The sequence below is a fragment of the Mchenga conophoros genome, linkage group LG4 (assembly GCF_057382185.1).
Source record: "Mchenga conophoros isolate Kocher_MC1m ecotype Shallow Benthic linkage group LG4, M_conophoros_male_GT1.1, whole genome shotgun sequence".
Taxonomy (NCBI): domain Eukaryota; kingdom Metazoa; phylum Chordata; class Actinopteri; order Cichliformes; family Cichlidae; genus Mchenga; species Mchenga conophoros.
Window position 1 is genome coordinate 4,370,684 of NC_140529.1, and position 16,844 is coordinate 4,387,527.

At 42.4% G+C, this 16,844-nt stretch overlaps 3 protein-coding genes across 4 annotated transcripts in view; all 3 read right to left on the reverse strand.

Moving 5' to 3' along the window:
* Positions 1-15,886, reverse strand: part of LOC146575332 (uncharacterized) — a 59,920-nt gene extending 44,034 nt beyond the window's left edge. The window contains exon 1 of the mRNA XM_085269958.1: positions 15,547-15,886. The gene's annotated coding sequence lies outside the window, so the exon portion shown is untranslated. The remainder of the gene's footprint in view (positions 1-15,546) is intronic.
* LOC146575334 (uncharacterized) lies at positions 1,046-4,693 on the reverse strand. The gene is made up of 10 exons (XM_085272476.1): positions 4,477-4,693; positions 4,201-4,379; positions 4,012-4,105; positions 3,221-3,576; positions 3,063-3,125; positions 2,649-2,695; positions 2,177-2,278; positions 1,808-1,975; positions 1,527-1,682; positions 1,046-1,294 (listed from the first exon to the last, which is right to left on the reverse strand). Exons 1-10 carry the CDS (start codon positions 4,657-4,659, stop codon positions 1,080-1,082), a joined length of 1,563 nt encoding a protein of 520 aa, XP_085128602.1. The 5' UTR covers positions 4,660-4,693; the 3' UTR covers positions 1,046-1,079.
* LOC146575335 (phospholipase D1-like) lies at positions 9,570-12,701 on the reverse strand. Of its 2 annotated transcripts, XM_085269972.1 has the most exons (4): positions 11,844-12,701; positions 10,755-11,003; positions 10,238-10,331; positions 9,570-9,897 (listed from the first exon to the last, which is right to left on the reverse strand). In XM_085269972.1, the coding sequence occupies exons 1-3, from the start codon at positions 12,063-12,065 to the stop codon at positions 10,278-10,280; spliced, it is 525 nt and encodes a 174-aa protein (XP_085126098.1). In that variant the 5' UTR covers positions 12,066-12,701; the 3' UTR covers positions 9,570-9,897; positions 10,238-10,277. The 2 variants fall into 2 exon arrangements, 1 of the variants encoding a protein (XP_085126098.1); XR_014892106.1 differs by lacking the exons at positions 9,570-9,897; positions 11,844-12,701 and having other exon boundaries at positions 10,318-10,331; positions 10,421-10,881.
* Positions 15,887-16,844: the final 958 nt, after the last annotated feature.

Here is a 16,844-nt window from a genome sequence, read left to right on the forward strand (position 1 = left end):
GGATTCAGTTCTGGGGAATGGGCGGGCCAGTCCACAGCATCAATGCCTTCGTCTTGCAGGAACTGCTGACACACTCCAGCCACATGAGGTCTAGGATTGTCTTGCATTAGGAGGAACCCGGGGCCAACCGCACCAGCATATGGTCTCACAAGGGGTCTGAGGATCTCATCTCAGTACCTAATGGCAGTCAGGCTACCTCTGCCGAACACATGGAGGGCTGTGCAGCTCCCCAAAGAAATGCCACCCCACACCAAAACTGACCCACTGCCAAACTCATGCTGGAGGATGTTGCAGGAAGCAGAAGGTTCTCCACGGCGTCTCCAGACTGTCACAAGTGCTCAGTGTGAACCTGCTTTCATCTGTGAGGAGCACAGGGCGCCAGTGGCAAAGTTGCCAATCTTTGTGTTGTCTGGCAAATGCCAAACATCCGGCACGGTGTTGGGCTGTAAGCACAACCCCACCTGTGGACGTCGGGCCCTCATACCACCCTCATGGAGTCCATTTCTGACCGTTTGAGCAGACGTGCACATTTGTGGCCTGCTGGAGGTCATTTTGCACAGCTCTGGCCTTTCTTTCCTACCCCACAGTACCTTCCCTTACCATTTGTTCCCTACTCTTTTACTTCTTCTTTGATCACGGTTGTCTTTCTAGATAAGCAATTTCATTTGCTCTGGGGCGAGTCACTGGCTCGGGTGCATTCTGGGACTGTCAGTTCACCAGTGTGCTGGCATGCTTCTTAACAAACACACCACTACAGCAAACATCTCAGTTGTACTTGTTGATTTCTTCGACAAAACACTGAACAAAACATGTCCTTGTGAGTGTGCTGCCTGGTGCTTTTAAATTTTGTGATAATTTGAGCAGCCCAGAAAGCATCCCATAAATTAAATTATGTTATCGTATCTGAACATGTACACTAGTCATTAAATTAGATGGGAAATAATGATTCAGGGTAAACAACTGCACCAAGGAAATTCCATTTTTCTTCTCAAAATGTAAAATGTCTGTTGAAAAATCACATTGAACAGAGATGTGATTAACTTTTTATTTTACCAAACAAAACATCAATGATGACACAATCAGTCTTCATCAGAAGTGCTCAAATCACTCTCAGTGGCATCGTCTGGAATGTCCTCCTCCTCCTCCGAGTCCATTTCCAGGAGTGGTTGGTGGCTGAGGATTCTCTTGTACACGTCCTTTACTTTGAGCATTTCAGCTTTCAGTTCACTTTGTTTTTTTAAAACCAGGCTACAGAGTCCCTTCTGTGCATCCTCCGACATGCCAACAAAGGAGGCTGTAAAAAGAACAAAACAAATAAATGAGAAAAGTAAAAAAAACAAACAAAAAAAAACATCACCTCATAAACACAAGGAATTAGGATGCTGTAATTAAACATTTTTTTAAAAGGGAGAAGGCAGTGTTAGCTAGCAATCTAGATATAGGTAAAAGATCCAGTAAGACTTTAGCATCTGCTCTTATTTTCAATCGATTCATCAAAAAAATTTATAAATAAATAAAGTGCTTACAGTCTGAGGAGATTGTCCCCAACACCACAGAACGCATTCGCAACACTGTCCAGTGATGCTGCATCTCCCTGCAGAGCATCATCTCCTCCTCTCTCAGGCGCCTCACAGCCATCACCTTCTCAAAGACCTTTCTCTTTGTCCGGAGGTCAGCAGCAGCTACAGTTTAACAACATCAGATGGGAAAACATAGCAGCATATTATGATTCAAGAACAAAACATTCAACTACTGCTCAGATACTGGGAGTTTGTTTAAAAAGGATATTTAGAAATCAAGAGCTTACGTTCACTTGTGCTCTGCCAGGGCCAAACGTCGCTCTGCATGAGGGCATCACTGGATACGATTTGCTTTGTTGGTTCAGCGAGCTTGTTGTAGTCGTCAACAGCAGCCGCCAAGCGTTTCTTCTCAACTAAGATGACCTTGCGAATTCTGTGTCGCCTCTTGTTGCTATCTGTAAATAAGCATAAAAAATTCACACCTTCACATAATGTATATAGTTTCATTTTAATCTACACTCATCAATTTGTTTGCTGGAACAAATCACATCCAGCTTAAACAAACCTGGATCTGATTTTATTCTGTTTACAAAGTAGCTGCACAAGCTGTACAAACTCAGCATCAAACGGTCCGTTTCAAAGAAACTGGGACGTACCATTTTGTCTGTAAAGACTTTGTGTTCGCACTCTGATGATGACGACAAGCTCCTCTATTCGTGCCTGCAACGCTCCAAGGCTGCCATCAGTTTGATCACTTTCTAAGTGAGAGGAATATTAATCAGAGCACAGGATGAGTAACAGTCACCAAACTACAGTGGACTCTGTAATCACTGACTTGATGACATTCATTATAAGACATCTGGAGCCTTCATGTGCTGCCATCTCATGATAATCATGAGATAACAAGTATGTTGGTGTTCAGGTTTATAAAACCAACTAGTACGACATTATTTCAACCCAGGTTCTATCCAATTTGATGAAACGCAACAACTCTGCCATAAATTTGCTTTTCCAAGGCTTATTTTTCATTGTTTGTTGACACTGTCAGAAAGATCTTAACTCTAAGTTCTTTAATGAGGCCATGGTGGGTCCTATTGTTATACATGAGTGCATTATATTGAGACTCACCTTCAGCCCATTGCTGCAGTGTGTCGTCATCCACACCCAGCTCATTTCTGCTCACATTCAGGCTCCACTTGTTCTCTAAGGATCCTTATGATCTAAGAATGCATTCATAAATGTCATTCATATTGACATTAAAAGAGTACTGGTGTTTTCCCCCCATTACCACACACATTAAAATGGGTGTTGAAAAAATGACCTTTAGATATCACTGGCTCAAAGTGCGGCCCAGTTGTTCCACTTTCCTTTTGTTCCAGCCCAAAGCCAGGAGGGTCAGCATGTCTGTTCGCCCTGCATTTCAGTTAGTATACAAATAAGAATGAATGAGCAGGAGACTGAGTGGAATCTCAGACACGGACACACACCTGCTTTAGACATGTACTTCGTTGTGATGGCCGCCCTAGACAGGAAACTGTTTACTTGTTCCACCTCTTCTCCAACTGTTGAACCGGCCCCATCCTGAAACGCACCTCCCCATTTGATCTATAGAAAGGAGGTCACAATACATGACTGCTGAATTCATTCAACCTTATAACAAAATGTCTCAAACTAATCCAAAACTACAAGCTGCAGTATACCTCGCATTTCCAAGAGTGAGCTTTGCATGCATGACGGAGAGAAGAGGAAGCATTGACAAGAGGTTCCTCAGCTCAGGGCACTGCTGAGCCACCTTGGTTAAATAGGGGAAATATTTACAGGCCACATCGGAGCAAAGGAACGTAATATGTCCTGGGACGCTAGCTGCCAACTTCCTCTGGAGAAAAAGGGGGTAAGCAAAGATCTCCCCTCGAAACATGTTCAATGCAGCTAAGAGGACTCCGTGGCGACAAACAGCTATTTCCATGCCCTCCTCATCCAACTTCCCAGTGGACTTTTTGGACGACTCCTTTGCTGCAGTCCAAGATGAAGATCCGCACAACCCTTTCCCCGGGACCTATACACTCAAAGATTTTAACATAAAAGACATGACATGATGAAGCCCTATCAGGGACAAACTTTTTAAAACAAATGCATAACAATTAGCTGAATTAGCCTCGAGTCACACAAGACCTCATATCTCCCCAGGACAGCACTGATAACACAAAATAAAAATCATGTTGTTTTTTTTAAATACACATGGTGACAAAATTAAGTACACATTAAGATAAAGTAAAGTAAATAGTATTACGACAACACCAAGAGAAAAATAAAAAAAAATATCGACCCATCCATATATGTCTACACACACACACACACACACACACACACACACACACACACACACACACACACACACACACACACACACACACACGTAAGTGTATATGGTTACGGCATTAACGTCATTTTAACAAGATTAACAGCACTAATATATATATGTGTATCTTACATGATTTGTGTGTCTCTGGATGTATTTCACAAACTCAGCAACTTCCTCATCTTTCTCAATGAAGACACCTTCAAAGTTCCCCTGCTCTGAAGTGCTGAACGAACACAGTGACAGTTGTTTGAAAAGAAACATTAAAATACATTTTTCTACAAATCCATATTTGACTTATGTCCACAATGCATAATGTACCTTGCATTAGACTGAAAGCGATAAAGCTTGCGGTTTCCATCAACTGAGACGGCAAGCATGTGTGGAGTGCAGGCAGGGCAGCTAAAGCATGGCTCCTTGCACATCCTGTCCACCTCAAACTTTACAGCACTCCACTCCAAGAAACTTTTACTGAAGGCATCAGCTGATATTCGGCCATTCTTTTACATAGAGGACATACAACAGAATATTCAAGGACAGTCATCATAAACATTGATTTGCACAATTTCCTTAAACTTGGCAAATTTAGGAACTCACCCTTCCAAAATGGGCTGTTCGTTCATCCAGCATTTTGACAAATGCCTTAAGTGACATCCCTGGTGCAGCCTTCTTAATGTCATAGAAAGACTGAAAGGCATCCATTGAAAACAGGGTGCAGAAATTTAAGGTGCCAGGCCAATATCCACTACCCAGGATGTCCTTAACTGAGGGGGACCACATTAGGCCACAGCTGGTGCAGCTCACCACTGGCAGTGCAAGGTTATAACGGCCTTTAGAAAGGATAAGGAGAAATTCAGTCATGGCTCAAAGCATTCATTTTTTTCATGTTGTTTTCAAATCGGTCTGGTAAATCCAAATGACCTTTGACAGGTGCCCACATATACTGCGGGCCGAGGGTAATTAAAACAAAGATAGCAATGCACAATTTGCAATAAAACCTCCAAACACATCTATTGTGTATGTAGTGTGTGACAAAAGGGCAACTTACCATTTATGGTTACAAGAGCCACAATTGCGCCGGGTGAAACCTCAACGTTACCTGCTGGGCAGTCACACACAGTCTGGCCTTTGCACAGGCAACAGCCGAACTAACATTAAAACACACAATATATATAAAAAGAATTAGAAATTAACTGATACACAATAAATATACAATAACAGCACCCACTCATACTCATACATAGCAAGAAATGCATAAGACTTAAAAACTGTACCTATTGGCTTGTGAAACTCTGATGAAGGCTGCAAAAACCCTCCTGTTACTGCCTCTCTGCTGTGCAGGACAACGCGTGTGTGAACTGCAATATCACAGTCAGCACAAAGGAATGGAAGAGACAGGCAGTCCAGGCACCTCACAACTACTTGTTTGCCACACTGACACACACGGTGTGACTGTGGATCCAGAGTAGCTAACATACTGTCTATAAGACAAGGCCTGGCCTCTTTCCACTTTTGCGAGGACACCATATTTCTGATCGCCCAGTGAGTAGCAGCTGACTCAGACGACGTCTCACAAGTCATGGCTGCGTCCTCTTCTCCATCCTCCAACAACTGAAGGAGCTCCTGACGAAGCACCTCAGTTCCACACACTAACAGAAAAAAAATAAAGAAAGGAAGAAACTCTTCCACAAAGTGAAAAACACTCTGGGCAGTATGTTTCTTAGGACTGCACAAAAGCCCTGCATAACTCAACTATAACAACAAATATAAAAGTAAACAGAAATCACAACATATACAAGAAGGTAAAGTACCTTTTGTTGGGTTGACACTGGCAACATAACCAGGTTCTTTACGTGGACATTGATGCTGCTCTCTGGACACTGGGGGGGGGGGATGAAGAATATTTACTTACTGAAATTCTTCGGTGAAAACAAGTTGTGAGATAAAATCAATGGTTGTGTGAACACTGACCACGTGGCATGCAACTAGTACTTCGACTGGTTGATGGTCTTTGAGGAATAAAAGCTCCCTGTCTGTCACGTGTTTTCCAGCGCACTGGTCTTGGCTGAGGTTCACTCCGTGCATCATTCTACGCAATTAACAAGGAAAAAAGGGAACACCTAAAATACAGTCCATGATTAAAGCAAAGATTATCAAACATCTTAAGTTAACCAACTTAATTTGACATAAACTTTAAACAAAAATTCAAATAACATAACGTTTACTCCGTACAAAATATGTGTTCCCTCTTTAACAACTGTTTCCACTAAAAATGTTACCTGCATATCTTGAAGGAGTTCGTCAGCAGCCTGAAGCTCTTCCTCCAGCTCGGGATCCTCTGAATCACTCATTTTCAAGCTAAAGAGGAAAGAGATTTTTGCAGAACTCAGTGACATAAACACATAACTAACGCAACTCAAATGATTTTCAGTCTTGGCGCTCCGGTTAATGTTAGCAATTAACGTTAGCATCATCAGTTTGTAAAGAGCTAGCAGAACTCTTAGCGCAAAAACTGCTTTGCGCACCATGTGAGGGTATTTTGCAGCACACAAGTCCTTTAACGTTTGTAATAGATTTAATCCATCATCGTTGGATTAAATGGCTAATGCTGCAGTAGACACGTGTAGTCGTTACCTAGCAAGCATGCTGACGGTAGCTGTAGCCATTTTTAAATACATTACACCGTTTCCGAGATCAGTCACCTCTGTTTGTTTGAAGCGTTTATGAAAAAACTAACTTTGAAACACACATCAAGGTATTATGTTAAATATATGTATTTTTTACATACCTGCATTAGAATCAATCAGTTCCGCCTCATTTTCTTATTCTTATAAATGGTTCTCTCCGTTCTCCCGTCAGCCTTTGCTTACACAGGTTGCGTCTGATTGGCTGGAGCCGAGCGCATCCAAAACTAACAGGAGTGGTGAATGAATCTATAAATGTGTTTTACGTGTGAAATGAAAATAATAAACCTAACAAAGGATTATGTACGTTAAATCTGCGCACTTTCAGATCGTGAATCAGTTTGGAAAACACTGTGTGATGGCCACAACATGAAGCCATTTTATTGTTGAATTATCAGTGATACTTTCACGTGTTTTTGTTGAGAAATGTTAACGATGTCATTAAAAGAAAGCATTAAATTAGGGAGAAAAACCCGTTCGCGGAGAGGGTCCCCGGGTCTCCAGTTAGATTGTGCTTCACGGCGTCATGTTTCGCTGTGACGGGGTTATTATTGGAGTAAATGGATGACTGGAGCCTCTGCTCGAAGCGTCTCTGATCGCCGCGAGCGCGTTCATATTGGAATGAATTGACAACCCACAGCGTCACATAAAAACGTGGAAGGGTACCTTAGGCGTCAGCATGAGAAGTTAAGGGACGTGACAAATCGTCATTATTTTACGCGTCGGGAGTGAGAACGGGTTGAGTTGGTAGACGGCGAGCTGTGAGAGGACAGAGATGGAGAACGCACATTTAACTCTTTAACAGGAGATACGTTACGACTAACAGACGACTGCTGTCTACATGATGTCTTTGCAGCCCTTATGCTACATGTTACACAACTTTTCTTCATGCCAACAAGACTGAGGTGCCACATAGTCGACACATACAGCTGATTATGATGCATGTTTTACTATTGCTATGTTCACATCATCTGCTTGGCTTTATTACTGAAAGCCTGGAGATCCTCTGACGTGTGCATGGCTGATGTGAAGTATGATTAGTCCTACATGACATCAACAGCAGAGGCAATGAAAGCTTTGTTGTTAACAGGTTGTAGGTAAAGTCAAATGTCTACTTCTACACTTGTGTTGGGTAAAGTTCTTCTCACTGCAGCAGATTTATATCTGTGCTTTCACAGGGCGTGATGTGGAGCTCAGCGCTGAGGTGCAGGTCTCCTTGGAGACGGCATCCTGGCTGAAATATTATCATGCTTCCAAAACATTTCAGCTTTTATTTTGAAAGAAACAAGACTTGAAAACGAGTCCCCTTCTTCCTCTTTGTCTTTGTTCTTCAGAGGAGTGTCACCTGGACAAACTCAGGGCTGTTCTAGAGCCTTTCTTATTATTTGACTCCATAGAAATAAAACTGAATGGAATCAAACAAAAACTCCCAAACAGCTAAACCACTTTGCTTTATTCTCTTTTTTAACAAATACGTTGAAGTCCATCCACAACAACACAGCTGAGATCTCCTTTGTAATCAAGTGTTTCCATCCTTTGTACAGATCTGCATACAAAACAATCATTTACGTCCCACAGAAGTCTAGTTACACGTAACTATACAAGAACTGGTGAATGACAGAAACATGAGACACATGATCACAGGTGATAACAAAAAGAGAAAGAATTCATGTGTTAGTGATGTTTTTCAGCCCTGATGGCTCATGTTGGAGAAACAAGCTGAGGTACGTGGAAAGTTCACACACACAAGTGGGCGTGAGCGCACACACAGAGAGAAACACAACTGAAGCATCTGTTTGCTGTTTCTGCTTTCATCATCTCTGCTGCTGTGTCAGGCTGGGGTCTCTCAGTGACGTGGTTGAGGTGAAGTATGACGAGTATCCCTGATTCAGTCCATCGAGACAAAGGGCAAAGAAAGCTGTTGTTAACAAACTCTATGGTGATGTGGCATTTAGCTCTGACTCTACGCTCTGCTGAATCCTTTGAACCTGCTGATCAGTAAAGCTCTACGTGCTGCAGCAGATTGACCTCATCTGTGTTCACAGGTGTGGACCTCAGCGCTGAGGTGCAGGAGACTTTCATTCAGTTCTCCCTGCAAACAGCATCCAGCCTGGAAATACTGTCATCTTTCCCAGAAATGGTGCTCTTATCTCAGAGAAGAAGTCTGATGTAAATAACTGCAATCAACATAACTGCAATCAATAATGCCAACACGATGACTGTTCATAGCTCCTGCTTTGAAATACTGAACTTAAACATTGACCTGATGAAAGATCACAATTCACAGTGGCCCACTGTCAGAATCATTCTGAATATAAACTCATCGAGTTAATCTGAACCTTTCTCAAATGTGCTGTGAATAAATGCTGCTGCAAGCCACTGTGGGAAAGCTGTGTTATTATCATGGAAACATCTGTGACACATTCACAGAGGACGAGGACACAAAGGGACGACACGCAGAGGCTGTGTTAAAGTCAAAAATCCAAATCTTTAGTCCTAAACAGGCAGTGGTTACAAACAGGAAGACGAGCAGTCCATTAAACAGTCTACAGGGTCAAACATACAGAGAATTCAAACAGCTATTAAAAACAAATAACTGGACACTGAAAAACTTCAGTGATGTGTGAGGCACCAAAGGGAAGCAGCTGAGTATATTCAATGAATTCTCTTCAAATACAAAGACAGAAACTCCTACAGGCAGCATGCAAACTGAGCAGGATACACAAAGATCAGAGATTACAAAATAAATCAGACAAGGATTTCAAACTTACTGAGAGCAAGGCCTCTGTTACAAATCTGTCTAATAGAAAAACATGCTGTACAGATACAATACGCTCAGTGTTCATGGTCATTTAAAAACTGGCTCTACCTGAACCACTTCAATATTTTATGAAGTCACTGAGTCGACGATTTCTACACTTTGTTTCCTTCATTGCAGTCAGAGTGTGGCTGGTAAGGATGAAAACACACACAGAGCGTAAATTGTCTTTGTTAGTAAGAAACGTCAGCAAAGAAAAGACAAAACACACAAACACTCTCATGATATTCATGAATCATTAGAAAGCATCCAAACATTCTGCTCGTGGACTTTTACAGTCTTATTTGCACTCGCTCATCTTCATAATCATCCTGATCAATACATGACAGGGGAGGCTTTGAGGTAGGCGGGGCTCTCTGCTGATGTCAGCATGAAAGGCAGGACCAGCGTCTGCCACATGTTGGTGAAACATCACAGTACACTGGCGTGGTTTCCTTTCCAGATGTTGGACGTTTGACACTTCAACGTTGAGGCCAACAAGAAGACACAGTTTTGGGTCGGGTTGCTGCAGGGTTTCTAACTGAGCAAAAGCAGAAGCACACAGACCAACAGGGATCAGATGCTGAGTGTTAGAGGAACATCTGTGCTGATCACTGAATGCTGCTGTGGTCTCTTGTTGAAGTTGGCTGGTGGGACAGTCTAATAGTGATATCCTGCCCATCGGAGGAACACTTTTAAAAACACATGCAATACTTTGTTTGTATTACAGTCACAGTTTATGTTATTTTTGTCCTTTAAAAGTGTTGCTGTACTATAAAGTCCTATAATTTGAGGCTAAAACGGCTCAGAGTCTCTCTCTCAGAGGATCTCCTTTGAAAGTGGAGACGGCTTTATCCGCTGATCCACGTCACTTTACCTGGATGTTTTCTTTGAAGCTGGATGAAGACTCCTCTCCCTCACTCCTGCTGCAGCTGTGTGGTCCAGTTGGCCTCTGAGGTCACAGTCAACATCTGTAGCAGAAGAGGGCAAATAAAAGTCCAGGTCACCAAAACTGGGAGCTTTTCCAAATTAGAGCGTAACTGGACTTTTTCAGCCTTACAGGCAGATAGTCGTCTGAAGCTGCAGCTTTTTCTTTTTAGCTTTTTCCAATCTCTGCTCTCGGCTTTCTTTGAGAACATGTCTGCTTTCTTGGCATGGGTCTGTCTGCTGTTGGTGAAGAGACTAAATCCACATACTCGCTACTAAGATCTCCTCAAGTAGTCTCAACCAGATTACAGTTTAAGAGTAAATGTCTCCTGAGAGTTTCACCTTGGGGAGATGCTGTCTTGCTAACATGCAATCATGAGCATTAATCTATGAGGTGAAAAAGTAATTTTAAAAGCTCCAGCCACAAGTTTTATTTCATCTGTGTTTTGGTCAGAGTCCCATCAGACCTCCAGAATGGTGTCAGAGTGTTTTCTATCCACGTGATGAGCACAGGCCTCAGGTCCAGACCTCCACGGGCACCATAGCCTCTTTGGAGCTAATAGGTGCAAGAAGGTTTTGTTGGGATAGGAACTGAAGAGGAAACTGATGAGGAAGGCAAGGATCTTCTTCAGCTCCTCCGAGCCGGGACCTCTTTGTGTAGGCCAGCATTGGCCAGGTAGCCCTCCAGCATCGCTGGATGGCCGACAGTGGAAAACCTAGAGGAGTAGGAGAGAGGTCCCGGTGGCGCCTGTGTCCGGCAGCCTCGCCTCTGTCAGTGTGCCCCAGGGCAGCTGTGGCTACAATGTAGCTTGCTATCGCCAGTGTATGAATGTGTGTGTGAATGTGTGTGTGAATGGGTGGATGACTGAATGTAGTGTAAAGCGCTTTGGGGTCCTATGGACTAGAAAAGCGCTATACAAATGCAGGCCATTTAGGAGAGAAACAGCAGCTTGGAGCATGTCTTTATACTGTTTAGTCTTTAGAGCCACAGACTTTCTTTTAATGTCATTGTTCAGGATCTATGACTGATTATGTATTTATTGTATTCCTCCATTAGAGATAGGGTGAGAAGTTCGGCCATCCGGGAGGGGCTCAGAGTAGAGCATCTGCTGCTCCACATCGAAAGGAGCCAGCTGAGGTGGTTCGGGCCTCTGACAAGGATGCCCCCTGGGCGCCTCCTGGGTGAGGTGTTCCAGGCATGTCCCACCGGGAGGAGGCCCCGGGGCAGACCCAGGACACGCTGGAGAGATTATATCTCCAAGCTGGAGGAGGTGGCTGGGGAGAGGGAGGTCTGGGCCTCTTTGCTTAGGCTGCTGCCCCCGCGACCCGGCCTCGGATAAAGCGGATGAAGATGGATGGATGGATGGATGGATGGATGGATGGATGTATTCCTCCATGACTGTGTGACAGCAAGTGGAACAAACCAGCTTCACCTTTGTTGATATGCTTGTAATTTTAATATTGATTAAATGGCCCATGAAATAATAGAAAGCTCATATATGAAAATGTATTTTAAGAAATAAAATGTTAATCTGAGTACAAAGGAGTACACTCACCTTCGGGTAGATGGAGGTGTAGCGAGCGCTGGTGAACATCCAGGCCTCCTCGTAGAACTGATCACTGATTGGATCCAAAACATCGATGGAGGATCTGTGTAAGCGCTGAGGATCGTCCTGATGGACAGAACAGAAGGAGAGTGAGACAAGTGAAGATATACTAAACAACACTGTGACATAAACTGACCCACACACAGTTTGATTCACAGGTGATTGACACATTATTGGACCACGAGCAATCTTTTCTGGTTTGACGCCGTCTTTGTAGCCAGAAACCAGCTCTCTCCTCGGCTTCCTCCACTACACGCTTCCCCCACGCCAGTCTCCTCCGTCACTATAAAGGGGAGAGTCATGAGCTCCATCACCCTCACCTGTGCCGTCCAACGTCCCGCCACCAGCCTCCACTGCAGCAGGCCAGAGACCACACCCCTGCCACAATAAGTAAAAGTATATCCTTGCTGTACCCTTAATGCTAATTATGCTAAATTAACCGCTGCCTTTGCCCCTTTGGGATTATTCTTATGTCACTGGGATGTTGACCTTTGACCTTCACATTAGAGAGATGGGCAGACATAATTAGTGTATGAATTTTAAAGTCACAGGTAATAAAGAGAGTGTAGCAAATGTAGTCAGGTTTATTACTCTGTATCACACATGAGTGCCCGAGGGAGGCGGGGCTGACTGGGGAGACACAGGAAACAGAGAGACAGGGCTGACTCGACATGAAACGATGAAACGTGGGACACGGGAACAGAAACTAAACACAGGCTGAAATGAACACTGAGGGAGGGAGAACTAAGATTACTGAGAGCCTGATAAATAAGAAGAACAAAAAGCAAGAAAAACAAGAGTCAAAGAAAAGCAAAAACACAAAGCATTGGGCCAGGACCCACTGCTGTGACATTTATATGTGATAAAAACATTAAAAACTGCTCAGATGTTGAAATCTTTCTACGTATACTTTAGGTTCAGCTCTGCAGCCTGGCATTTGGTTAAGCATGATTCAAACATTTGATTTTGTTTAACTGGTTTTAATTATAGTTACTTTTTGTGAACATTTGTTGCAGCATTTAAAAATACATCATTTATTTTCAAACTTTTATTTGATTTAGAGCATCATATTTGACCAACGTAAATGTTTTAATTTCATATAAAATAACTGAAGCAGTGAACTAAATATCTGAAATCTTTCCTTCCTTAAAAGTTATAATCCTACTTAAGTTATAGTGCAAACGCTTAAGCAACAAATATACTTGATGCTAATTAATTCATATTTCCCTTTGATGTTGCAACTATGCGGTCACTTCTGTCTTTAAACAAAATAATATTTTCCAGTTACAGAAATCATAAAGTCCAAACTAAAGTGCTACTGTTGCTATATGCATTTTATATAAATCATGGATGATGGTCCTGACATGAAGGAAGAGAAAGTTACAGGTTGCATCCTTTGACTTTGTCTCCGTGCCTTTGGGCCATTTTCAGAAGGACAGATGTTTCTGTTCAATTCTTAAATCAATTTTTTCAAACACAAACACTATTTTAAAGCTTCTAGAGAGTAAAATATTCATGATAATTATAATAACAATAATAAAAACAAAAGCTCTCAGATCCATCAAACCAAGCAGCAGAAAGAACAATAACTGAAGAGAAAACTTTAACCTTGTAGACTTCATTATGTTCCAGCTGCTCTACAGACGCTGTGACCTCGAACTTAAGCAGGTCGTAACGTATGTGCAGCTCAATAACTTCATAATCAGACCCTGTGGTATTTAGGCAGCAGAACAACTAAGAATAACAACTACAAATAATGTTTTTAGGTTTCTGTTGTACTGCAAGGTTCTGTACAGGAGAACCAAACCAAGAGCAAATATTACGTCTCATTTACACCTGAGCACGAAGAGCCATCAACATTTAGCAAATTGAATCATCTTTGTTTAGATGCAAGAAGAATCATATAGAAATGAAAAAGTAGAAATAGAAATCCAGAGCAAAGATATCCTCTAATTCAGCGTAGCACATGAGCAGCTGCTGCGATTCACGTAAGCATTCGGCTCGTCGCTGCTGCAGATTTTTCTCTCGCTGTTCTGGCTCACAGCGCTGCAAACACAAAAATAAATATCCCCAAAGGTGTGAAAGGGAGCTAATTAGTAAGAGTATTGTTACTCTCCGCAGGAGTAGTCCAGCAGTAGAAACCAGTCCAATAACAAGGTGTGTAACATCTAGCAGGGTGACAGAAAAACCCAGGGTAACTTCTAAGGACCTCAACGTCTCTCTCACATTGTGTTTTTTAAACATGCTTCCATTTGTCACTTCAGTCTTTACTCTGAAATACAGGAAGAGAAATCATGGCTGAAACAATTTCTCATGAAACCAGGGGTGTGGTCCAACAGTCAGTTTGGTGAGGAAGGTTCCTAACTGAGAGAAGTGACCCAGAAGTATCTGTGTAGCAGCCACAATGAATCCAGATCATGAGCTTTATTAACTGATCAAAGTCTCTTCTTTCATCTTCTGTATCATTCAGTTTGCATTGGTAATGCCCATTATTGTAATGCTTTTTTAAGACCAGCAAAACTTTATTTCACTTTGGGTTAGCTGGGATAAGTGATGGATGGAGGGAATTTTACTTCAGCCACAGAAATCCTAAACAGGAAGGAGGAGCAGAGTTACAGTGGATCACTATCCAGCAGGGAAACAAGGTTTATTTCAATTTCTTGGCCATGAGTGAGATTTACTGAGTGGGCAAATTAGGGAGACGACACCATCAGATCCCGAGCCCTCCATGTGTTAATCAAGAGACGGCTGCTGTGCTACATCCATAAATAATGAATAAATTAGGAGCTAAAGCTGAAAGGACAGTTTATTTGTACCATCTTCACGTGAACACATTCAAGAACATCACAGATGAAGAAACATTAAAAACTTCCACACTACATAAAGCAAGAAAAATAGTTTTTCTTTCAGGTGGTTTCAGAAAAACAGAAACATCAAACATCTCCAAGACTCTCTTTGAAAGAACTAAAATCCTTTGTTCTCATGGTCCAATCATGAGTGAAGTCCCCGATGAAGCCTTGTGTGCTAAAACATGTCAGAGTTTCAAAGGTTAAACATGAGTTTCCAAAACGTTTTGCTGGAGAACAATGAACTATTTGACTGAGTTTCAATCATTTACAGACGAGCAAAACCAGGACAGAGAAAAAAGGACAAAACTGACTCAGTAAAACAACAGAAAAGAAGATCCCATGTAGATCTGTATTATGTAGAAGTTCAGCCCAGCAACCAGTTCAGTTCAACACAAGTTTAAATGATTCTATCTGAACTCTGTGGAGCCTGATCTCAAGCTTTTTGAGTCTGACACAGAAACCAGAGGATCTTTCTGTGTCTTCAGATTCACTGTGATCCAGTGATGGGAGTGATTTCAGCCCTGAGTGATCGCGCTGATGTTTGCACAGAGCAGACAATGAGGTGAATGTTTGGGCACATTGGTAACAGTGAAACAGTTTATTAGTAACGTGGGATTGTTTGTGTGCAGAGTATGAACTGAGATTCCTGAAGCTCTTGTCACACTGGTCACAGCTGTAGTTTCCTTCCATGTGTGTACGTTCATGAATGTTACGATTACCTGAATGTGAGAAGCTTCTCTCACAGTGTCTGCACTTGTGTGGTTTCTCTCCTGTGTGGACTCGTTTGTGTGATTTAAGCTGACCTTCAGTGGTGAAGGATGACCCACACTGATCACAGAGGTGCTTTTTAACCCCACTGTGAATCAGTTCATGTCGTTTTAAATCACTTGATGTGGTGAAGCTTCTCCCACATTCTTTGCAGTATTTCAGTTTGTCTCCAGTGTGTCTATGTTGATGTACTTTTAGGGTATTTTGCTGACTGAAGGTTTTTCCACAGAGGTCACAAAGAAAGTCTTTCCCACCACCACAGTGATGACAGGGTTGAGAACTGGATCCATCTGTGTCGCTCTGCTTCTAAACAAAGACACAAAGACAGTGTAAGTCAGTCCTTCAACATTTGTATCCTGAACGTCGCCTGAAATAAAGAGCATCTCTGCAGACGTCCAACTACATTTGACTGTTTCAGTTAACACACTCAGTTTACTGGGCTGCAATAACTACAATACTACCACCATAATACTACAGTAATACTAAAATCATAACTGAAAGGAAAATCTGAATAATCACTCAGAGCTGCTTTTCCATGCAGTAGAATTGCTAACATGCTAACACAGTTTAATGAGCAGAGTTGTTCCAAACAGTCAGGCTAAAATGACAAGATAACAATATAAATACATACCTCACAGTAGCTGCACTTGTAGAGTCTCTTTCTGGTGTGGATCTGTTGGTGTTGTCTCAGGTCATGTGGAGATTTAAAAGTCTTCTCACACAGGTCACATTGATAAGGTCTCTCCTCAGTGTGGGTAAACATGTGTCGTTGTAACTGTGCGTCTGTTGTAAAGTATTTGCCACACTGTTCACAGCAGTACACATCATGTCTGGTGTGAATGCGTAGGTGTTTATTTCGGCTCTCTCTCAGGCTGAAAGTTTTTCCACAGATGTCACAGCTGTATGCCTTAATTCCAGAGTGGGTAACTAGATGCTTCTGTAAGCTGCTACTTTGAGTAAATGCTCTGCCACACTGATCACAGCTGTACGCTTTAACTCCACTGTGGATGAGTTGGTGTTTTTTTAGGTAACCCTTCCTGGAAAAAGACTTTCCACACAAGTCACAGCTGAACGGTCTCTCTCCAGTGTGGATGACCTGATGCTGTTTTAGTTTAGCCTTCTCAGTAAAACCCTTCCCACACTCGTCACAGCTGTATGCCTTAATTCCAGAGTGGGTACCTAGATGACTCTGTAAGTTGCTACTGTGAGTAAAAGCTCTGCCACACTGATCACAGCTGTACGCTTTAACTCCACTGTGGATGAGTTGGTGTGTTTTTAGGGAACGCATCCAGGAAAAAGACTTTCCACACTGTTCACAGCTGAACGGTCTCTC